Source organism: Chinchilla lanigera, unplaced genomic scaffold (assembly GCF_000276665.1).
Source record: "Chinchilla lanigera isolate Chin_1 unplaced genomic scaffold, ChiLan1.0 scaffold00111, whole genome shotgun sequence".
NCBI lineage: Eukaryota > Metazoa > Chordata > Mammalia > Rodentia > Chinchillidae > Chinchilla > Chinchilla lanigera.
Genome location: NW_004955512.1, coordinates 2,642,764 through 2,659,494, shown reverse-complemented (window position 1 = coordinate 2,659,494; position 16,731 = coordinate 2,642,764). Strand labels below are relative to the sequence as shown.

At 44.8% G+C, this 16,731-nt stretch overlaps 1 protein-coding gene across 1 annotated transcript in view; it reads right to left on the bottom strand.

Annotated features, from left to right (window-relative positions):
* Prune2 (prune homolog 2 (Drosophila)) overlaps window positions 1–16,731 on the bottom strand; it is a 257,295-nt gene that overhangs the window by 67,573 nt on the left and 172,991 nt on the right. Inside the window, exons 9-10 of the mRNA XM_013506527.1 lie at window positions 9,964–16,525; window positions 8,893–9,649 (exon numbers count right to left, since the gene is read on the bottom strand). Of these exons, the coding sequence (XP_013361981.1) occupies window positions 8,893–9,649; window positions 9,964–16,525 (7,319 nt within the window). The remainder of the gene's footprint in view (window positions 1–8,892; window positions 9,650–9,963; window positions 16,526–16,731) is intronic.

Below are 16,731 nucleotides of genomic sequence, written 5' to 3'. Positions count from 1 at the left end.
CACACACACACACACACACACACACACACACACACACACACTCACCCCACCTCACACTGTGGCTTCCCAGCATAGCCATATAAGACGTAGCGCACTTATTTTTGATTAATGAACACTATTCAAGATAATAAAATGCACATGCAGAGGTCCAACAGGAACTCTGAGAAAGTCAGAAGCTGGCCTAAGACCCCTACGGCTGTGGCTACTGGGAGTGCAGGGGCGACGCTGGAGGCACAGGCTGGAGTTGGAATCTGACCTCCATCCTTATTAGCAAGTTTTCCTGTGACTACACCGCAGGATGCCTCAACCTGCTCATCCACGAGATGGGCAGTAATCATAATCTTGCCTTAAATGCAAAAATAACCTATGTAGAGGGCTAAGATAAACTTGAAACATATGCTGCTAATATTAACTCTCAAAATGCCCGTGGAAATACTGACGTAGGAAAAGCAAATAAAATATTAAATGTTTCAACAACAGGAACGTCATAGAAAATTTTAGCACAACTCTTAAGTAATTTTATAAACTTTAAATTTTCAAAAGTTTTAGGCTTTATTATACTAATTTGTATAATCTTTAGGGAAAATATATTACCAAGTAAAGCAAAAATTTCTGGACATAATTAGGCAAAAAAAATTACTTTGAAAACTAATTAGAAATGTCATTTTACATGAGCTCATTCTAGCAGGAGGACAGGGGATTAGATGGTCATGCTGAAAAGGTGCTAGGTACTACTTTTTTCCAACTGGGAATTGAATATATAGTCATCCCCTTGAGATAAACCCCCAGCCCTTATATTTTATTTTATTTTGGGAAAGTGTCTTGATATCTTGCCCAGGCTGAGCTTGAACCTGGAATTTTCCTGCTTCAGCCTCACAGAGCACTGGTATTACAAGTATTCGCTATCATGTCCAGCTAGCCCCTGTTCTTTTGTTTGGTTTTGAGACAAGGTCTCACTATGCAGTTCAGGCTGGCCTTGAGCTCACTTTATAGCCAAGGCTCGTCTCAGACTTGCAACAATTGTCTTGCCGCAGCCTCCCAAATGCTGGGATTACAGGCATGCACTGCTATGCCCGATTTAGCTCCTATTCTTAAATAAAGGTCATTAATGTCTTCCCTGTGGTTGCCGGGGAGGGGCAGTAGAAGGGAGAAAAGTAAGGAGCAAATTTTTATCTTAAGGAAAGTCTGTAAGAGTCTTCAGAATTCCAAATAGTTATGAAATAACTTCTCAGTACCACATATCTTTCCGCTATAGAGGAGACTAGAGGTGGGCTTAGCAAGAGGGAGGGCAGAAGTGTAGCCCACATATAGGTGGATTTCCCAAAGCCACCATAAGACTAGAAGCACGGTGGGGGGGGGGGGTGGTAGCTTCCAGCAGCAGGCTGTGCCCAGAGGATGTTTCTGCCTCTGCCCTGTGGAAGCTGAAAGATGGGGACTTTGACTTTACAGAATGCCGGTGCCCGAAGGGGCTTCCCTCCCCAGGTGGGAAAGGCAGTGATTGAGGGCACAGAGGAAGGGCACAGGGGGCAGAAGAGACACTGTAGCTGATTCTGTCTTGAAATGTTTTAAGGCCAGAAGTTGATATGAAAAGCAACTAAGTTACTGTCATCAGGGCAGCCACAGACACCTTGAAAATGTTTAATATTTCACTAACTGTGAACCGTGGCTACTGGCTGTCACCAGCAGTGCTTCTGTCTGTCCTGCAGGGTAGACTCCCAGATTGTGCCAGGGCCAAACAGTTCTTCCTCAGAGTCAGCGCTTGAGGAAATACATCAGCTTATTCTTCTGTGAAGACCATCACTACTTAGTTTTTTCAATAAGAATTACTGCTTAAATGCAATCACTAGCATCCTGGTAATCTATATTGACAAAAAGGGCACGGGGAGGGGGTGTCAAAATCAGCAGAGAAGTTTTAGTTACTTTCTGAGAGCCTAATTAGTACTTTTAAATGACTATTTAGTTAATTGAGGTTATAAAAATAACAAAGGTCTTGAATATTATATCTTGTCTACTTCTGCTTGGTGTAAGAGATGACCAAGCAGAACAATTTTTCTTCTCTAATAAGTAAAAGGACATTCAAACTAAAGGGACTGCAAAGGCCAAGGTGCGTGCAACAGACAACCAAGAACAAGCTGAGCAGGCATACCTGTTTTTCTGCATAAACTTGAATGGAAGGAACAACAGCCTTCTAAGGAAACTAAAAGGCTGTGGGCATCTTGGAGGAATTGTCAAGAACAGAGGTGCAGCCGCACTAAAAAACAGGTAGCTATGGCCTCAAATTTCAAAAGGAGGGAAAGAAGGATTTGCAACTTTAGAAAAGAATGATGCACTTACTGTCAAGATAATCTAGCACACCTCCCTTAGAAAAAGGAACAGAGAACACCTGAAAGTTTCACACCTGCATTTAAATCAAATTGTGTTAAACAAACTGCACTTTCTTTCCCATGTATCCAGTCAGTTATATTTGTGGGCGCCTAATTCCTGGCAGGTGTTTCCTAAGCACCAAGGATACAGTGATGAGCAAGAGAAACCAAACTTCTGCTTTCCAATAGGTTGTATTCTTGTAGGTGGACATGAACATTGAAAGCCAATTGAATCACTAAATGGAAAGTCTTTTCAGAGAAAAAACAAGGAATAGGAAGGAATGCGAAACAATGAGGTAGAGAGGGATTCTAAGTTTTAGCACTTTAGACGTCTAGAGGCTGCGTAATCCTTTGTTGGGGGCAGATCTTTCATATTATAGGATGTCTAGCAGCGTCTGAAGTCAGTGTCACCTATCCCGAGCATGACAACCAAAATGTCTCCAGATATTGGCAAATATTCCCAAGGAGCGGGGAGCACAAGAGAGAAAAACATTTGTTGTGCTGCACCAGAAGTAGCTTGGGCTTCCCCAAAGGTAATCCAGTCCTGCACTGATCTTTTTCATAGATTTTTTTTTTTTTTTTTTTTTTTGTCTTTTTGAGACAGAATTTGATGATGCAGTTGAACTGAGGAAACTGACTTACAGTTTGTGGAGGTTTCAGTCCCAGGATGGCCTCAAATGCACATCGATTCTTCTGCCTCCCGAGTGCTGGAATTACAGGCATGCACCATCATGCCCACCTGCACTGATTTTTTTGTTTTTGTTTTTGATGGCTTTTGTTCTAAAAGTATTCACTCAGATCTTGGAAACAGATCCTCCAAAGCACCGAAGAAACAGTTGTGTTATCCTATGCAAAAAATATCTCAGAACACCTCAGAAGCCGAGATCTGCTGCTCCCCCTTCCTGTATTATCTCTTGGATTTTCCTAATTTGAATGTGTCATCTCTCTCTTAATGGGCCCTGGGCATACAAATACACCCTGCTTTAGAAAGGCATGATGGCTTGCCTTCCTCAAATACCACCAATTTTCCTGGAGGGTTTTTGTCTGACAGAAGTATGCCACTAATTCTGATACTACAATGTTCCAGCCGGAGACGCACCTTGGCTTTCCCCTCAAACTAGAAGCCAGTACCACAAGAACAAGTTCCTCTGTGGATTTCCCCCCCAGGGGACAGCTGAGTGGTACCACCTCATCTTGGTACATGGCCTATATCTTGCTATCCAATCCCTCACTGCAAAATACCACACCTATGAATATTTGGGAAACAAAAAGCACCGAGGGTATCTGATTTTCTTGTTTCCCTCCAGCCCTGGGTCACTTGAGCTGGTTCCACATACTGCAGGTGGGAAGCAGCCATTGACATGGGGGCAGGAAGCATCAACAGTTTGCAATGGATGGAAGTAGGTGCTCAGGCCTTCAAAGAACTTCACAGCTCCCGAGATTGTCTGCAGAGTCTGAGGTCAGTACTGGTTCCATCATTTTCCAAATATCTCATCAGGAACTTGGACTAGTCACCTTTATGAGCCTTTCAAGGGAACAATGGGAGAACAGGAATAAATTCATCAGTCTATAGAGGTTTCAAGAGAAATGTCTGGTTTAGCAGCTGCATTTCACTGACAGGCACTTGGCTAGAAGTGAGAAGACATTCAAGTGGCAACTTCACCCTTCTCATTTCTGGATGACATTAACAGTTCATCTATGAAGCCATTTTGCTTGTAGAACTGGGAATTGGGGTGGGGATAGTAAGTCTTTTCCTGTCTATGTCAAATGCCAATTAGGTAAAGCAAAGAAAATAAAATATTCATAAATCTGGAAGCACTTATTAAAAACCTGCTTTGGGCAGGAATAGCCAGAAATGCAGAGAAAGGAAAATGGAGAGAAAGGAAATGGAGAGAAAGGAAGAAATTAACTTGTAAGTGTAAGGGATTGTTATGGTTTGTGTCTGCATGTCCCCCTAAATCCTCATGCAGTCTTGGGGCAGGCTTCTAGATTTTTGATTGATCCATAGTCCAATGCTGGAATTACAGGTATGAGTGCTACACCTGCCCCTGGGGCGAGTAGTTTGCATACAATGTAAGGGAGGGAAAGACTGCCTGCCACCCTTCCTCCCTTTTGCTCTTGTTGTCTTTGCTGTTTTCTGCTGCCATGACCGTGTGCCCTCTGCCTTGTGCCACTCTGCCTTGGAGCCAGCCAAGTATGGACTGAAACCTCCACAAACTGTAAGCTAAATAAACCTTTCCTTCCATAATTTTGGGCATTGGGTATTTTGTCTCAGTAATGAGAGAAAAGTAGCCAAGACAGGGATTTTTCTTCCCATACCGGGAATTGAACCTAGGGCATCAACCATGCTAGGCAAGCACGCTACCGCCATGCTACATTCCCAGCCTTTTCTATTTTTAGTTTGAAAGAAGATTTGTAAGCTGCCCAGGGTGGCCTGAAACTTGTGTTCCTCTTGCCTTAGTCTTCTGAGCAGCTGGATTTACAGGCTTGAGCCATGTCTCCCAGTTTTATAGGATTTTCTGTGAGACAGTATTGCCATTGTCACCACCAGCTCACAGGACACAGCACACTGAAAGACCAACTCTAAAATACGTTAGCACAGTGCTAATGCCAAGTTTAGTCTTCCATGTCTGGTTCAGGAAAAAGCCAAAAGATAGTGAATAGACAAGAGAAAGGCAGAGTTTATAGAATACCAATTCATATCTGAGCAAGGGTGAATATTATTTGGAGCTGGAATATGGACTATCAAAACAACAAGATGCAGAGTGGGGCTACCTATGCTCAAACAGTGGATCCTTCTCAGAGTTTCCAACACAACATGACAGGAAAGAGTCTGTGAATTATTTCTTTATCTGATTTTCGTTTTTGACATGCATGGGGTAAGACACCCAATGGCCAACTCTCCAAAGATACGGCATAGACGGAAAAAGCCTGGTTTTAGAAACTCTCATGAAAAACTAAAAGGTCTAATAGTGTCACTCATGAAGGAAAAAATGAGCTCTTGTTCATAGCCTATGAGGTGGAAAAAGTTCAAAGTCACTAATTTAGAAAGATAGAATACATAGAGGTCACCATAGAAGTAGATTGTGTAGGATATGAAATATATTGTTTTGAAGGTCGTTTTTATTTTAGGGATACTGAACAACTCAACTCACACTGCTAGAAAACAAAGTCTACCTCAGCAAGTAGGAGGGCCAGGTTATTTCCAAATATAGCACTCTATTTCAAAGGTACTATGACCACAGCAACTGTCCACCACACCCTTTATCACTGCATCTCACTGAAGGACAAGACAGCCACACCACCAATTTTCTCTGTCCTCTTGGAAATAATTTCCCTTCATCACCATACACACCTGTTTCCTCATCCTGCACCCAGAAAAATCCAGTACATTTGTGTACGCATTGTCATAATTTTATATAGTTTGGATGGGGAGTTTGACATTTTTAATGGGTGGATGATTAGTTAGTGTACAGCTCTGGTTTTTGAATATAACCTGTAATGACTCATGTCAAAGCCATTTCCCAACTTAGTGAGCGCGTGACTCTCAGGTCAAATACTAGCCTAGGTGCTGCCACAAAGAGCCTTTTTAGAAGTGATCACCATCAAAATCAACAGACTCTAAACAAACCTTCCACAACGAGGGCAGGCCTCACCCAGTCAACCAAAAGCCTTAAAAACAGTCTAAATTTTCATGAAGAATTCTGATTGAAATTACTTTAAAGGTACCGATGCACAATGCGTTAACCATTCTTACCCTTCTATTATCTTGTTTTGAAATTTTGCAGCATTGTTTTTAATCTCTTTTTAAAAAGAAAAGAATTCTGATTAAGACTGCAAGGTAGACAGAATCCCATGCATTTCCAGGCTGCCACCCTCGGAATCTGGACTCAACTCAGTAGTGACTCTTGCCTCCATTCGTTTCTAGGCTGCTGGCCTGCCCTGCACAGTTTGGAGTTGCCCACCTTACAGTCACATGAGTTCTCTCTCTCTGTCTCTCACTCTCCTTCCCTGAATGCCTTACTATAGTGCTTCTGTGATTACCTTCCGGTCTCCACAATTTCCTTCTTCTTATTCTTCCCAGTTCTTCAGCCTTGGCTGGCTTCTTACCTGCTTCTTTGCCTTTCCAAATTATGATCTTCCTTTAACATCAACTCTTCTTGTACTTCTTAGCTGCACTGGGGCTTTTATGGGCCTTCCTACACTCTTTGGCCCCTTCTTTCCTTAAAATTTTCTAAAATTTAGTTTGGAACTATTTTGGTATAAAGGCAAACAGAATGCAGGAGTATAATAATTTATTTTTTTTTACTTTAAAAAAAAAAGTACATTTTCCTGGGTCCTTAAGGGGTATGGTGGGACTGGGTAACTCTGCCTCTTGTGTCTGTTGGATAATAAATCATCCCTTGTACTGGCTCCCTAAGTAGACATCTCTTATCATTCTTTCTCTTGTGTAATCTCACCTCACACTGTTGCCTGGTGTCAAGTGAGATAGTGGAGGTAGAGTATCTAGTAGCTGGTCTACCAGCAAATGCCCATAATTGTTAGCTACTTATATTAAACTGGCATTGGTCATAAACTGTCTTGACTATTATCTACCTTTTCACCTATGTCTAATAGGTGTCTAAATGTTAAACTTTTTGAAGGCCAGGGGTATGATTCAGAACAGTAGTTCTCAAGCTGAAGTATATATCCAAATAACTAGGAGGAGCTGCTCTAGCCAAGCTGGCCACACCCCAGACTTTCTGATGGAGAGGAAGGTGGTGTGTGTATGTGTGTGTGTGTGTGTGTGTGTGTGTGTGATCATTTGCATTTCTAACAAGCACTCAGGAGGTACTGATGTCACACTTAGAGAACCACTGTTTTGGACAATCCTGTATCATGCCCCAAAATTACCATAGAGGGAAACTTTCAGATACATTGAGAGTAAATTGTGCAAAAGGTAACAGCAATGTTGGTGGGGAAAGAAAAGGTGCTCGAGGCACAACTGGAGGAGAACTGTCCTCTGTTGGTTTTCAGGAGCATGTGCGAAATGCAGCTAGGGAGCCAAACAACAGCTCAGCTAGCTCACGGATGCTGGGTTCCCAACTCAATCTATAACAATGCCAGAAGGGCTGCTGGGATCCATCTGTTGCTCTCCTTTGGAAAATGTATCTAGGGTCTCTCTGGAAGGAAATAGCTTGACAGGGAACAGAGAGATTAGGCCAACTGAAAATGCCTGCATTTCTGAAGCTGGACTTGAAAACAGTACAGCTTTCCACTCCTATGGCACTGCAGTAGCCCTAGGTACACTCTGCTACCCCTTCTGTGCTCTTTGTTCCTCACCTCAAGGAATATAATTTGTGAATGTCAGGGTTATCTTGGACACACGCTGCTTCCATGCAAACCAAGTTCATAAAGTTTGAAGGAAGGCTTGAGATCATCCAGCCCAACCTACTAATTTTATGACTGAAGAAACATAAGCCTGGACTTAATCCTGAAATATGTAACTGGTGGGGCTGTGGAGCCAGGCTGGAATCCAGCGCCGTGGCTCTCACTGAGCACACGTGTGTGCAGTCTGCTACACTCGTAAATGGAGTAGGAAAAAGATAACTGTGCTCCAGTGCATTTTAAAGAGAAATCATCATCTTCCCTTGTGCTTAATTTGCATTTCACCTTTGCTGTTTTGCCCTTAGAAGGAGGTGGGCTCTATAAGGGCCAAGAGGAGAAATGAAAACATTTCATTTTCAGCAGGGTCTAAAATCTCGAAGGCAGCAATGATGCCCCATTGCCTGTCATATGCCTGCTGGCTGCCCAGAAACATAGCAAGAATAGTCTCAAAACACACTTGAGTGAATGGATAAATAATGGAATCACGGATTTGATGGTTGTTTGCTAACTTCTCAGCTAATGACAGGATAAATATTTCACATTAGGATTTTGAGCCTGCTGTGGGGTCCTGTTATCTCTACAGAAAGTTAGGTGCTTACATAAAACCAGAAAGCAGCTTTTCTGTAAGACAGAGTGTCAGCCAAAAGGTACAGGCTTTGGAGGTGGGAATCTTTGAAGCCCAGGGTGTTGTCTCTAGTTACTTAGATTTAGGAAAGTTATAAAAACATTCTGAGCCTCCAGTCCCTTTTCCTCCAAAAGCCTCTTTCTCTCCTCCACTAGCATTAAGGATTTAAGCATTAAGGAGATGTTGTATGCAAATTCCTTGCACATAGTAGGTGCTGAATAAATGTTAGTGCTACTATACCCTACATCCAACTGCCTGTGTCACATCTCACAGGTACTGAAGTAGGAGGGATGTGGAGCCAGGAGGGAAGGTACCAACTCTGTACACAGGGCCTTTCTGGGCTGAAAATGTACACAAGTCATTGTTTTCATTATAGTTCTCTACCAGCTGCTTTTACTAAGGATATGCTTTGCAATAATACATAAGCAGAGCTTTTATCACCTGTGTATTTATCATATTCCATGACCACTCACTATTTCCCTGATTTCTAAATAAAATGGTTTTTAGGAAAAATAATAAAGCTAGCACTTTACTTACCCATTTGGTCTTGGTTTCCTGGTTCCAGGCTCAAGGAACTCTGTCTCCTCCTCCATCTCCCTTTCAGGGATCCTGTCTGTCTGAGGCAGCTGTGGGGAAAGCATTTCCCACTCGTTGTCATGGGTGACACCTTGCAACAGAACTGGGCTGTGGCCAGCCCTACCTCGGCTCTTGATCTTCTGTGATTGGCTGCTCAGGCTGGAGACTTCCTCTGATGCTAAAGATTCTAGAGGCTTCATTTCTTCCATTGGGGAAACTTGGGTCATACTTGGATCAGAGACTGGCTCCACAGTCTTGTCAGCCCATCCGGTCCCTGCATCCATGGCTTCCGGTGATGGACCACTAACCTCACCACAGCCCAAGACCATCCAACTCTGTTCTTGGTCAGAATTTTCAAGAGACAACCTCTTGTCATCTTTGGGTGACAGTCTCTCTATAGAATGATCTTTGCTTTCATTTAAAGAGACAGGCTGACTTGTATCTGGGAAGCTCTGTACCTGAGAGCCTGGCAGTTCTGTTTCTTCAGAACCTGTGGATGATGCTTCTAACTGGGACATACTTTCTCCTGCTTCACAGGCCTCTGGCTTCAGGGGTGAATTTTGCTCTTGGCCTACAAGAATGTAATCCATGTGTATTGCATGCTGGTCTTCACTCTTCCTTGTCCATCTTTCTTCTGTATATTCTGATTTTATCTCCTTAAGCTCTTTGGCAGGGATTATTTTTTCTTCTTCTAAAGCTAATATTGCCTTGTTGGCACCTAGAAGTGGGAAATGAAAGTGAGGAGAGATTTAATTAACACATTGTGTGATTTGTCATCTTTGCAAATAATTATCTAAAAAGAGATAATTTAAGAAACACCTGTTTTGCAGAACTGTTTAACTTTCTCTTGCATGATCAGAGAAAGGTATTATTTTATAAGCACTAGATTCTACTATTATAAAAATTTGGTTGTCATGAATTGCAAATTTGGTTTTCTCTTTACCTAATTGATAGGAAGAGTCTGTTTTAGAATCACATTGCTTTAACTGAAACAGCAGCTTCTTGGGGGTAAGGGGATAGGATGTTTCTTACCATTTGGCGGTCCCATGTCTCCATCTGCTGGTGAGTCCGAATTATCTGATTCAACTTCCCAGTCAATGTTTGATGGAGATGACCCAAAGTTGGAGCTTGCTTCTCCTATGGCCAAAGAAACTGACTCGGGGTCTTCATGAATGTGCAGCACAACCGGCTGGTGTCCAGGCTGTCTGCTTTTAGTCTCTGTGTGGTTTCCCTCGCTTTGATCAGGAAGTGCCGAAAGCAACATCTCTGCTGCTTCACTTCCCAGAGATACGTCCTCTGGGGACCCAGCTTCCTCTGTGGTCTCGGCCTCGTGGCGGGCTTCTGTGAGATAGGACAAGTCAAAGGGAGGCGTGTAGGGTGCCACAGATTGCTTCCGACTGTTTTCCTCCAAGGGAGGGTCAACACCATAGAAGAAGTGTTCAGGCTCTTTCATTACCTCTTCATCGATGTTCTGGCCCATTACATCATATTCGAATTCACCCCACGAGGCTTCGGATGAACAGATATCTTGCTTCCCAGCATCTCCATCAAGGGGTGTTTCAGGATGGCCTTCTGACAGAGTCAGTTTACTCACATCATCTATTGTGCCCGTGGAAGTGTTAAGACCTGAGGCATCACTGAAACTGTGGTCAGAGGCAGCTTCACTTACATCCAAACAGGTACTGGAGGCCAGTGAAACAGCGATGGTGGCAGGAGTCTCAGGAGCAGAGGGCGGTTCACAGTTAGACAAAGCCCTTGAGCCTGTCTGACTTTCAGGAGAAAAGTCCTCCGGTACCCAGGAGCAGTTGCCTTCCGTAGTTGGCTCCTGGTCAGTTACAAAAATACGGGTTCTCACATTTTCAACCCTTTGGATTGTCCTGTCAGTGAGTTCCAAAACTGGTGCTGTATCTGTTCCGAGTTCTGCTTTGGGTGCGTCTAAATCTGTATTGTTGTCATCATTCATTTCAGAATGCTCAGGAGAACCTATAGAAGAGGCAGGCTGAGAGGAGCCATTTATGTTCAATTGATTGGCATCCGGAGGCAGAGGAATTACGCTTTCAGCAGAGAGTTTGTGGTATGGGGCAGATTCCTGCCCCGGTTTCTGACTCAGGTCTTCATTTATCTTTGACTCAGTGAGGTAAAACTCACTGGATTCCACTTCAGGTTTGATGCAAGCACTGATATGCTGCTCAGTCTCCTGCTTTGCTTCGGAATCATGACACACATCAGGGCTGTTGGAAGCCTGAGAAATGCTGTCGTGGTCACAGTGAGTGAGAATGTCAGGATTCTTGCCATCTGCCTTCAGGCTGAAGGGCTGCTTGACATCCATCCACAAGTCAGGCGAGGCTGAGGGCAGCTGCCCACCGTCTTGGAAGTTGCCATGTAAAATATCTGGTGCAAAGGTGCCTTGGGAACCCTCTTTAGGGTTGGAGCCATTCCATTCAGAGACTGACTTCTTTATCAACTGGCTGGGAGAAGGGACAGCAGGGAAGTTTTCTGTGGCAGTGCTTGAATGTGTCATTTCACTAAGGTATGGTTGTTCTTGTTCCCACCAGTTTGCTTCCTGATGCTCAGTTGAGATGTTAGTTGTAATGTACCCATTTTCATCTGAGTGAGTAACTGCTGGGTCTGGCCCAGCCCAGACAGATAGCATGGTATCTTGACACTGCTCTTGAGTGGGTGTCTCCGAAGGAAGCTCATGACCAGCAGAAGACATGAAAGTTTGCTCTCTGGAATCTTTTTCTTTTATTTGGTCCAGTATTACAAGCTGGCTAAACTGGTCAGCGTCTGGGTCTGGCTGTCTTGGTTGGATGTTCCAAAGTTGCCTGGGGGAGTTGTCCCCATTACTAACCAGGAAGGGTGGCTGAAGTTGATCACTGAAAAGATTCGTGCAGTGTGTTTGCCTGGACTCAGTGTCACCCTTAGTGGAGAGTCCCCATGGGCCCACACTTGGATATACTGAAGAATTCCTTGCTAACACATCACTCGAGTTAGACAGTACCCCCTGAAATGCACTGTCAGTGGGTCCCCCTTCCTGCAGAGGGGCTTCCCACCACTCACTGCTCTCAGTTGAGAAGCCAAGCATTTCCAATGCAGAATGAGCCTCATTCTTTGGTTCAGCTTTGGGAGATGTCTGCCACAGTTCATCTCTCATCTTCCCTGTTTCTGGAGAAGGTCGTGTCTCCTTTTCCTCCGCTGTGATCTGAATTTCAGTGTCTGTGAGTGGTGAGAAATTCCAGTGCTCAGAGCTGCTTTGACTGTCATACAATGTATGTGACTTATTCTCACTGTCTGCTAGTTCTACACTACCTACAGAATCAGAAAACTCCTCACCATTGGGTTCTGCCATGGTCAAGAATTGAGATTCATTCAATGCATCCCAAGCTTTGGATTTACTCTGTGTAACTTGACAAGGGACCAAGTGGGTCTCTTTCTCTATTGACTCTTCATTACCTCCACTATTATCACCAGAGCCCGAATTTGTTGAAATGACCTTGGCATCCTCTTGCTGCACAGTTTCAGGAACAGCATTTTTACTGTTCTCATGACTAACCACTCGATTTCTGTCCTGATCCGCACCCGAATAGTCAAAGTATTTGCCTGTTTCAGGGCTTGATAAAGAGGATAGAGAATCACCATCAATGGAATCATTCCAAATCTCTAAAAATTTAGGAACTTTTGGATCGAAGCTCTTTTCAAGCTCATTAGTCCTATTTTTCTCTAGCTTCCGCATTTCAGTGATTACTTCTATTTGGCCATCAGTGGTCCTTACTTCAGATTGTTGGTGATTCTGTTCACTCCATTCATCTTGATTCTCTTTCTGAGGCTCAGTACTGGGTCCCTGGCCCCAGGAGGACAGTGCAGCTGAAGAATCGTTTAGGTCAAGACTTGATGCACTTGAGTGTGTATACTCATCACTGGAAAGACTGTCTTTCTCATAACTTCCAGATGAACTGGCTCCTGGAAGGCTGTTTTCCGTATTTTCTACTTCAAGAGTCTTAGTTATCTCAGAACTTGTGTAATTGTCCTGCATGTCACTGTCTACAGAGCCATCCCAAACAGCAAGGCTTTGGGGCGATTCATGAGGTGGCCCTTCGTTTATTCTTTTTGGCTCCAGAATGTTATATTCTTCCATTTTCTCAAGATCCATCTCAGATGAAGATACATTTTTTGTTAAATTCATCTTACCTGGAGTCTCAGTAGCCTCCCCTGAATTGTTGTGATCCATGAGGGGCTCTTCGTAGGTCTCCTTTGCCTGAAGGTCATTTGTGGACATCCCTGTTTGTGTATCACAGGGGTCTAGGTTATCAGATTCCTCATACTCTAAAACTTCCTTTGGTTCCTCTGTTTGAGGACTGCAAGTGGCTGGAAGAGATCTGGTTTTGCCTGATTCGGTGTAGATTTCTTGGTATTCAGATGCAGCTGGAGAAGAGAGTTCCTGGTCACCAGCCCCTTTTCCCGCAGTCCCTTGGGCACTCTCGTCCTCAGAGCCCATCACTTCCTCCTTATCAAGGCACCTTCTGCTTGAGGCTCCCAGGGCTTCATGTTCACTTTCATTATTTCTATAGCTGTGACCCATCCATGGATCTGAGCGTGCAGCATGTCCTGGGTTCTCAGGCCTGGCCTCCAAGGGTGCTGTGTCAGTTGGCAGGGTTCCTGTCCATGTGTCCTGCTCATCAGGATGAGGTGTGCATGCTGCTGACTCACAGATTCCAGAGGCTTTTGGCTCATCTGTGACACTACTGTCCATAGCATTTGCTGAATGGCTGGGACTTTCAGGAGGCAAATTGTTTTCCTCTGAATCTGTCATATATGAGGGGCCTGGTAACCTGCATGATGACACATCTTTATCTCTCATGACAGAATCCCAGATACTGTTTGCAATTAGCTGCCCATTTTTCTCATTCAGTGTGTGGTATTCTTTGGGAACAGCATCCTTGGCGTGCTCAGTGGAGGCAGGGAGCTCCCAATCTATCTGATTTTCGTCCTGATACTCTGTGCCCCATGGTTCCAGCTGTCTCACTGAAAATCGGGTTTCTGGTTCAGTACTTTCAGCCACATATCCTTCCGCCTGGCCGTCACTGGTGATCGCCACCCCACCACTGCAGTCATCCCAGTCCAAGTCGTTATCCATGTCTGAGATTGTGGCGGTGGACTGTGTGTCCTCGAGAATCACTCTGTTCCACAAGTCGAGGCTGTCAGAGCCCGTCTGCCGGGAGTTGGTGCTGCTGTGCAGTAGTGTGAGCTGTCGGTTTGTCTCATTGTAGAGCTGCATCATGCTGGGGTCGTCATAGCTGGACTGGCTGCTCTCCCCGACACCATCCTCTATGGAGATGTGCTCTGCTGGGAGAAAATCTTTATCTGGGTCATGAGCCACAGTGACTTCAGGATGATCATCTGTGTGAGGGGAAGCCCACATTTCTAGGTTCCCAGGACCTGAAGTGATGCGATTTCTAGGAGGCTGCTGCAACGACTGCAGAGGAACTTCAGCCTCCTCTACAGCTGGGTCAGCATCTTTAGACTCACAAACTTCCTCTTTAGCAAATGGCTTGCTTTCTGTTTCTTTTTCCTCTCCAGCAAACGTTGGTGATGTGTAAGAGTCAGAGGTGGAGTAGTTGGTATCTAAGGGAGAAGGCACTGAATCTTCTCCTACGTTAGATGCACTGTAATCGGAACATTTATATGCTAAGAAGGAATCTTCCCAAGGAGCTAGGACATCTGTCCCTCCTTTCTTAACAGTCTCCTCAAAAAGGTTCCAGGAATCTACTTTTTCATATACCTTCTGCCTAGTTTTAGGATCCACCAAACCATTTTGATCTTCCCTTGGTGGCTGGGAATTATTCCATGCATGCTCCAGGTTGGAAGTGGGATTTCCAGATACGAGGATATTAACCCTAGCGTCATTGTTCTTCTTGCCCCAGATTTTTGGAGCTGCTTCATTATTTGCCTCACTTGCTGAACTTTCCAGTAGGTCTTCTGAAGAAAAAGAATACCCACTTTTCGCCATCACCCACTCATTCGGGTTCCTCGCAGAAGGGGTCTCGCCACTTGTCGGGTGAAGATTCCAAGTATTTTTTAAAGCTTCAGCATTATCTTCTTCATGGAATGCACTCCAGGCTGCGAATGACACAGCAGCCACTGGTTCTCCATCATCGGTGGGATTTCCCCAGGGCTCAGGCATTGTTGTGGGAGAGTGACCAGACTGCCACAAAGCAGCAAAGTCTTCTATCAGGTGATTTGTTCCCTGAGGAGAAGCGTTTGGTAAATGGGACTTCTCAGCGGGAAGGTTTTGAAACTGTAAGCTTTCCTCCTTTTCATCTTGAATGTCATTGCTACCAAGTTCTGGCTGACCAAATTCAGACTCCCAGGGATCTGACTTCGGGAAGTCAAGACTCCTTGGTTGAAAGACAGAATCTGAAGCTCTCCTATCAGTGGGGCTAGGCTTATGATCTTTCCATGATTCAGGGCTCTGAAAAACAGATTCTTGTTCACTAGAACTCCATGCATCTGCAATATTTTTAGAGTCAATTTCCAAACCACCCCACCAGCTGCTACACCGGGTCTGGGTCTGAGGTAGCTCGAGGTGACCTGTATCCATTGCTTTAGGGATTGTGTTTTCTGGATAGAGAGAGGCTGGCTCTTCAGTGGATGGTGAGCTTTCCACAAAGCTATTCATACGTGTGGGTGGAATTTGCTTTCCAAAATTGTTCAGCCTTTCTGGTGAAGGAGATTCATCTCCCACAAAACCTTTCAGGCTTAAATTTCCTTCAGCATCTTCAACCAGACTTTCTTGTCTCTGACCAAACTCTTCATCAAATTCCACCAGGCTATCTTTGCCAGCCTCGGACAAAAGTGAACTGGATGAATAATTGGACATGTTGGTCCCTATCTCATCAAGTCCTTTTGGCCCAGGGGGAAGCTGTCCATCTGATGAATCGCTGTTGGGGAAGTCATCTGCTGGGGAGTAGTCTGCAGAATGGGAAGACGGCTGGGACTGCCCAGAAACCAGGGGAGCTGGGTCAAAGCTGAAGAGGTCAAAGTGTTCGCTGTGTTCCGCAGACCGTGCATGCTCTTCTGCCACTGCCCCTTCGGGGATGGGACTGTAAGAGTCGAAGCCTGGAAGGAGGCTGTGGTGAGGCCCAGTGCCTTCTCCCACCGGACTGTCGTCACTGAGGAACACAGAGCTCTCTTTGGATGAGCGGCTGCTGCGGATGGTGGCTAGCCCACTATCTGGACTAACAAGGTCCATGTTGACATCCACTGGAGCCTGGTTAGAATCACTGAGATCTGGGGGATTCTCTATGAAATTCACAGAGCTGGGCTGTGGCTCAATGTCAGAACCATACAATTCCATGATCCCAGAAGAGCCTTGGGAGAGGGGCGCACTGCCTGCCACAGCTTCCGTTGAGGACGTCCGGCTGTTGGAGGCGATCTCTGGACACCTCCTGTTGATGACTTCCTTGATAAGGAGAACCACCTGATCCCAAGTCACAGAAGGGTCCTCCTGCTGGTACACCAGGATCTCATCACAGCCACATTCAAAGGGCTCCAGTTCTAGGCAAGGATTCTGACACTCTTCCAGCTCACAACAAATCTGTTGGGAGGAACAACAGTTTGTATAAACACACAGGCATTGCCCCCCAACTGAGAACTGAATGCAAGGCCGTTGCACTGAGCTATATTCCCAGTCCTTTTTATTTTGAGACAGGGGCTCACTAAATTACTAAATTAACCAGACTGGACTCCAACTTGAAACCTTCCTGCTTCAGCCTCCCAAAGTGCTGGGATTACAAGTGAGCA